Source organism: Periplaneta americana, chromosome 16 (assembly GCF_040183065.1).
Source record: "Periplaneta americana isolate PAMFEO1 chromosome 16, P.americana_PAMFEO1_priV1, whole genome shotgun sequence".
NCBI classification, from domain to species: Eukaryota; Metazoa; Arthropoda; class Insecta; order Blattodea; family Blattidae; genus Periplaneta; species Periplaneta americana.
The window spans coordinates 45,257,436-45,265,362 of record NC_091132.1 but is presented as its reverse complement, the minus strand read 5'-3'; the positions used below and the strand labels follow the sequence as shown (position 1 = coordinate 45,265,362).

Sequence of the window (7,927 nt, the reverse complement as noted above, 5' to 3'; positions counted from 1 at the left end):
TCTATCCGCCCGTCCATCCATCCATCCATCCATCCATCCATCCATCCATCCATCCATACACCCATCCATCCATCCATAACTCTCTCCTTCCATGACTTGTGTAGTTATCTTTTTTGTGTCGCAAAGTTGCCATTCGTATATTGGTCATCTTCTCGCTGTCATTCTCAATCCATGTTCATGCACGCAAACAGTGTTATTATGTATTTTATTTCCCTGACTTTTATTTTTAAAATAGTAAATTTCAAAATTTAATTTATATATACTCTGAATTATTTTTTCGCTGGAATTTGGTACAGTCAATAGGAATAGATGATACTACAGGTTAATAAACACTTTTTAAGTCCAAAAGCTTTCATTGTTAAGAGAATTATTTTTTTTTTGTTTTGCAAATTGTGTAGGGAAAGTTGGCTTCTCTAATATCTTGTACGATTTTGAATTTGAATGCTTTCTTCTCTATTTTATTCATAATGTTGCGTTAATAAATCCTGCCTTATCAATTAATGTATGATATAAATCAGAAATATTCATTTTTTCTCCATTAATTGTAAAATTACTTTTTTTACAGAAAGAGTTATATATTAAAAAAAGAACTTGATAAGACAGTGCTAAAGGCAGGGTTTATTCTCCAGCATGAAATACACTTGTGTGCAAAATTTCATAAATTTATCTAAAAAATGTGGATGAGAGAAACGGATTTGGAAATTTTAAGTATGGGAAAAGAGCAACAAACTTACCGAAGGTAAGAACATATTTAAAGACATAAGACATATTTAAATAGCCAAGACAATTGACACAGTCTCACGTTTTAGGTCATAACTACAAAGTAGGCCTATTAGAGAAATTGTTTTCACCTTTTATTGAGAAAAGTTCATTCAAGAAAACGAAAAAAAAACCTTTTTTGGACTACCGAAAGTGTAGACTATATGCCCCCTTAAATCCTTTAGTTTTACATTTAAATAATTTACATTCTCCAGCGAATATTTTCTGAAAATATTTTAATTTGCTCTTTTAAACTTCGCTGTCCTCATACATTAAATTGAAATCTAAGTTATTTATGCTAAAAGTTCTCTATAAAGTTTGATTACAAATTTACATTTTTGACAGAACACAACTTTTTTATTTGCAAGGTGTAATCCTGATTTAATTTCACAAAATATGTGTTGACAGTATATTGTTTAAAGATACGTTATTCAGCATCGAGGTTCAATGTGGGAAGAAATGTCTCACAAATATTACCTGAGCCTCTGTATCAGAGATAAGCTTCCTTTATTTTATCGTAAATTTACGTCACGGATCCCCCAGCTTCACTTCTTTCCCGGAGAAAGCCATGGCTAAAGATTTTATTGCTCTTTAACTTTGACAGGATACAGTTACGAAATTGAGAACCGAATACTAGGATAGTAACAAATAAAACACCAAGGGTGAATCTCAAAAGTTACAATTGTCAAAGTTTTACGGAATATAGAGATAATGGTAACTGATATAAATTTTGTTTCTCAAAATTAATTTAACTAGAATATCTTAATATTTGATAGTTTTCTCTTTCGCTTTACAGTGAATTTTCCTGTTACGTGTAACGTGCGTGTGAATATTTTACCAGTAAAATATAGAAATTCAGAATATTAGAAAGGTTCAGACCTCGTAAGTAAACACAAATCCTCATTCCTCACATTCCTTGCATATCGATGTACTACAGCGACGATTCTTCGGTTGTCATATATATAAAAGTACAAAACTTCAATTGACATACACTTGTGTTACCGACATCAAGAAACAAGCAATTACAATGGCAATTGTAACTGTAAGTACTGTATGAATTTCATCCGAGAAAAAATTATGTTAAATTTTATTTACTGAAACACACTGATGTACTATATTTCGAAATTATTTAATCGTTTTAATCTTCACTGTTCCCACACGTTATTAGGGATCCTAAGCACAATAGACTAAAAGCCGTCCCTTAAGTTCGTACAAAATTATTTCTCGAAGGAATGCGAATTTTCTGTTTAGAAGCAATATAAAAACGATAATTACTGTAACAAGAAATATATTCATAAAATAAGATCTAATGGAATAAAATTTCGTAACGTTTTTATGATTTTCCATTACGTGTAACATTAAACTTGCTTGTCAAGAGTGACGTTTATTTATTTATTTATTTAACTAGCTAGCTAGTGACTACAAATTAAATTTATAAGACAAAAATGTTTCTAGCCACTACCGTAAGAGCCAGGCTCGTGAACGGTGTGGTCTTAGCCAATAATGTAACATAAAATTTACAAGGACAGTTTACTAAATACAGTAAGTAATTCAAACCAATAAATAACATACAAGAGAAAAAAAGGAAAAAAGAGAAAAAGAGAGAAAACCACAATTAATATAAATTGAGAATCAGATAGAAGTCAGTTATATTCAACAAAAGCATGAATATAGTCGAAGGAAATAAAAGGTAAAAATTCATTTGTTAATATTATATATCATGAATAATTTTATAAATTTCTTTTAAAAACCTCAATTTCAAACTATTTCAAATTTGGAAAATGGTTTGTAACTTTATTATAAAGTCTTGGGCCGAAACTAGCACCATGTTTAAGAGCTGTTATTGTATGACATTTAGGCTCAATTAATGAGAAAGTAGACTTTTGTCTTCGAGTACGATATTCATGTCCATAGATTTATGTTTTATTTGATTTCTGTGGTAGTAAGTTAGTAAATTATATTTATAAATTTCTTCAATAGTTAATACATCAAAATCTGTATAAGTTAAATTTATTGGGTAATCTATATTTTTGGTCAGAAATTTTTATTAATCTTCTGTGTAATAAAATTAATGGATTAAGTACAGATAATGGAGGAGTAAAAACATAGGAGTTTGGAGAATTAGTCGAATATGACGTAACTGAGCAAAGAGAATACCTATTCCTCACATTATCTCGCATATCGATGGATTTTGACAATGTATTCTCAGGCATAATAACAAAACACGAAACGATATTTTACATGACAGAGACCTGTAGTGTCGACATAAAGGATTATACGATTACCGTGGTGAGAACTGTAAAATTTTCATAACAAAAATATTTATTTGAAACTAATTTTTTGCACAATCGTAGTTCTTCGACCTTACAGACGTTATTAATGTGTCACATACGAAGCTTAAGCACGACATTATTGTCTTTCTATTGAAACTCAAAAAATGGCAGTGCTATTATATATAAAGTGTGCGGTAAATAATCATTAGGTATCATTGATGAACACAGATGCAAAGTTGTAACTGGCGTAGTAACAGAAATTTTAAAATAATTATAAAAACCTACCAAAATACCACAATACTAATTAAAGTTGAGTAAAACGGTAAAAAATAAACATCTATGTCTGTATTTGCGCGATTAGGCACTTTTATCGTTTATGCCTGTTCATGGACTGTTGCCAAAACTTCTCCGTCCCTTCGCTTGAATTGTAAGAATTCTTAAGGCTTTTCTGGTGATATTATTATCGATCTGTTCATTAAAACATTCCGTCTATTCACATCTGCATTATGGATTTTTTCTTTTAATTAAAAAAAAACCTTGATAATTTCATTTCTATTTCGGTCCATTAGCCTATATCCTGTCACTGCTCGCAAAAACTTAATGTCTGCTGTTGGATTCGTTTACACCATATTTTATTAGTGTCCAGATTTCACATTCGTATAACAACTCAGTAATGGCCATCATTTTACAAATCTTCAATAGAATATCATCTCGTATTTTGTTTTGAAATATGTTCTGTCATTGTACCAAACATATTTTGGAATATGAAAATTTTCATTTCTAAGTTGTATTTCACATTTTAATTTATACTGTATCTCTTCAAAATACAAATTATTTAAAAAATAAATTTACATTTTACATTTTACAATCATGCAAAAGCAATATACTGTAAATTAGAGGATTGATAACTGAGTAAAATAGAATCTCAGAAAAACAAGAGAATGGAATCCGTCTCGCTTTTATCTGCATTATTATGTTGTACCTCCGAAACTTATAACAAAATATACAATCTCAATTACACAGGTAAACTGTAAACCAAATTAACATATTAATATCCTTGACTTATTTGCTTTAAGGTCGCTACAATCCTTCTGATGATGTGTGTTGCATCACTTGCTGAACATCACGAAGAATATCATACCGTAAGTTTTATTTTATAATTTGAGGATAACAAACAAATAAACGAACGAACACACAAACATTTAAAGTGTTAAATTTCGTAATTAGTTTGCAGTAAGAAGTATTACCACATTCTAGTATATACAGTCCCGAAGGTCAATACGTAGTAAATATGCAAACATTAGATAGTTGCTCACCACTAGGATCGCTAATATCGCCTCATTACATGCAATGCAAAATAGTACCGTCACAGTCTATTGTTTCTAGCACCCTCAAAACTCAAGCTTCGTGACTGTATATAGTAGACAGTGGTATTACTTTACCGAGACCAATGGAGTCCTGCAGCCCGAGGCGCCACTTGTACTCCTCCTGTGTTCGTATAGCGTCATTGCGATAGTTCACATTACGCCCGCGTCTCCACTCACCTCGGTTGACTTGAATTGTAGATATGCTAATTCTTATGTTTAAGAGAATCATAGCAATGAGTCTTATCATAATATTTAGCGTTAGCGTTATGTTTTGTTTTTGTACTGCGGTACGATCTTAGTCAAACTTTGGTTACAACTTTTCCATAACTATAATTTATTACAATAGAATATAGTAATAGTATAATCAACTAACAGCATTTATTTTCTTTTAATAAAGGCTCACCCGAAGTACGAGTTCGATTACGGAGTGAAGGATCCACACACTCACGACATCAAGGAACAAGCTGAGAAACGAGATGGCCACAAAGTCGAGGGCCACTACAAGCTGGTGGAACCTGACGGAACTATCCGTACTGTACACTACAACGCTGACGAACACACCGGATTCCACGCTCACGTGCACAGAGCAGGTCACGCCACTCACCCTATCCATGACAAGAAGAAGATGGAAATGAAGGACGTGAAGAAAACTGAAGAAAGCACTTGGGACAAGGACGTGAAGAAACCTGAAGAAAGCACATGGGACATGGACGTGAAGAAACCTGAAGAAAGCACTTGGGACAAGAAAATGAAGAAACCTGAAAAAGGGATGTCTGACCACAAAGCATCCAGTTACAGCAACTCACATCTATACTAGGAACATTTGGCTTTGTATTTCACCTGAGGATAATAGTTAACGATATCAATGCTTAACTCTATGTTGCATGATGGGGGCCTTAGTGGCCCAATAGATAATTCAATTCCTTTTTAAGTGCACTAAATATTAGAATTTAACCTTATACGTCCAAGTAATGCTCTAAAATATAATAAAGATCATACAGCTCATGAAAGTTTGTCATCATTGTCAACACACATCATTTAAATATGTAATTAATTGATTATACAGGTTTAATGCATAATAGGGGCCTTTAAAGCCCCCATGTCTTGTGATAATTTAGCGGTAAATTTTCCTCTAATCTAGTTAATATTGGTATTTTATTGTGACACAATGGCAGTTACAAATCAGTTACCACCTATGCCCTTCAAATTTCTTCGTATTGTTGACAATTGCAGCGTTTTATAGTTCTGAATTAGTACATTGTTCGTTCTTTCATATGTGTGAATTTATTCATATCTTATTGTGTTTTATAACACTGAACAAATATGCAATTAATACTAATACCTGTTCATTCCGTAAGGGATATTTGGATTCTAAACGCGAAAAGAACATATAATGCTTATTTTTCTACAGAATGACATCTCACCTTGGTATAGCCCAATCGCAGACTCATGGCACCTGCGCGAAAGACGAATTGGCATCCACTTACTTGGACTCTCCCAAGAGTCTTGCTGGGGGGGGGGGTTTGAACAGTACGCTCTATGAGTAAGCAATCGCCCGCACACACAGAACCCACCACTCCGAAGTTTCAGAAATAAGCTCGTGCATGTTGGTGCCACGAGTTCGCGATCGGGCTCTACTCAGAAGAGGCCTTACAGGTAGTAAACGTGATCCAAAGACTTCATTTAGAATAAGTGACCAGAATTATTCTAGAGCACTTATGTTTCAATGAGTGGATTAATCTGTTTATGAATATGAATCCAGTATTGAATGAGAGGAAGATTATGATCAAGAATATATGTCCACTTCATGTAGCAGTGAAGGTGAAGCAAATACTGAGGGGTGAAGCGGTACTGGCAATACACAACGTAAATCTAATAATAGAGCTGATCTTGTTGGTCAAGATGGGACTCTGGGGAATAAGTTATCATAACCTATAAACAGAACACAATCTTCTAACCTTATAAAGCTTGTAGCTGAATCTACCACAGCACTGAATAATTACAAAAATTGTACCCCATCTACAGGGTGTTTCCGGGCTAGTGTTACAAACTTTCAAGGATGATGGGGAAGGGCACATGTATCAATTTGAGATAAGGAATCCTGGTCCGGAAATGACCGAGTCGAAAGTTACAAGCAAAAATAGTTGTGTGAAAATGAAATAATTTTATTCCTCTGTACATCTTATTTATGTGTATTTATCTGTACATCTTACACATACTGTATTCATCTGACGTTATATACGTTGTCTACTTACAGTATTCCATTCAGTGCGCTGTCTGAGGGGTGGGGACAGGAAACTACACTAAAGCAATGCAGATGGCGTAATGTGTAATGGACATGATCGGTTCTGATATGCACGTCTGTAGACAGCAGTGTATGTGTACAAGTTGCAGTGTCCAGTCGATCAGTTCTAGTGAAATGGAGGAGTACACGAGAGGGGAATATGCAGACATGATTTTCGAATACAGATAAGCCAATGGGAACAATAGACAAGTTCACAGGTTGTATCCGGCCAAATACCCACCTAGGAGACATCCTGCCAATACCATCTTTCCAAAGGTTAAAGGAAGGAGGGCACGTGGTGCCAAATTACAATTCCATTTCCACACAACTATTTTTGCTTATAAATTTCGACTCAGTCATTTCCGGACCAGGGTTCCTTATCTCAAATTGATACATGTGCCCTTCCCCATCATCCCTGAAAGTTTGTAACACTAGCTCGGAAACACCCTGTATATGTGCTAAGAACTTGTCAACACTTTCTTTCCTCTCACGAACTACGTGCAGGCAATTCCGGGGTCTAACACGCTTGACGCCACAACTCTACCACAAGTATTAATTAAACACAAGTGTTAAATACAGTTTGTTGAATTTTTATCTGATCTCGTATCAAAATTTGTTTACTGAAAATTGCGCATTTCAGTTTAGCGTTGAGCCTTGTTAAGCTCTGCTTAGACATGAAAAATTGAAAACCAATATAACAGTGTTGATTCTAACAACAAAAAAACTTTAATTCAGACATTAAAAAATAAAAACATAATATTATTTATTTCGACAGAATTTGAGCACATTTCTCATTTATCGCTACTGCGAAAATCCACCATCTCCACTGATCGCTAAAATGTGAATTTTTTCATGTCGGTGATGTTCGCGGAGTGGTCGGAGACGTAAAAACTAGCATTAGTGTACTATCATGACGTGAAATAAGAGAAAACCGCGATACTTGCAGTATTGTTTTGTTAGATGAGACTGAAGTTAACTAAAAAAGCACAAAGTGTTCCAAGGACTGGTTGTTAAAAATAAATATGAGTTTTCTATTAGAGTTACGTGAAAATGAAAGTGTTTATTAGAAAAATTATTCAAGAGTGGATAATGAAACATTCAATGTTTTATTGAATTTAGTAACATACAAAATTACAAAGCAATATATGATACTGGGAGATTTAATAACTGCAGAAGAAAGGACATCTCTCATCCTAAGATATTTGGCAACAGGAAACTCATATGAAGATTAATCTTTTGGCTTT

General features: G+C 33.8%; 1 protein-coding gene across 1 annotated transcript; it reads left to right on the top strand.

Moving 5' to 3' along the window:
* Window positions 1-1,786: 1,786 nt before the first annotated feature.
* Window positions 1,787-5,390, top strand: LOC138691382 (cuticle protein 19-like). Its single transcript, XM_069813294.1, has 3 exons — window positions 1,787-1,801; window positions 4,109-4,174; window positions 4,797-5,390. The coding sequence occupies exons 1-3, from the start codon at window positions 1,787-1,789 to the stop codon at window positions 5,214-5,216; spliced, it is 501 nt and encodes a 166-aa protein (XP_069669395.1). The 3' UTR covers window positions 5,217-5,390.
* Window positions 5,391-7,927: the final 2,537 nt, after the last annotated feature.

Excerpts from the sequence above, each read along its gene's own strand:
- LOC138691382 (XM_069813294.1), top strand. Across the intron at positions 4,175-4,796 it reads ATCACGAAGAATATCATACC|GCTCACCCGAAGTACGAGTT; the intron begins GTAAGTTTTATT and ends CTTTTAATAAAG.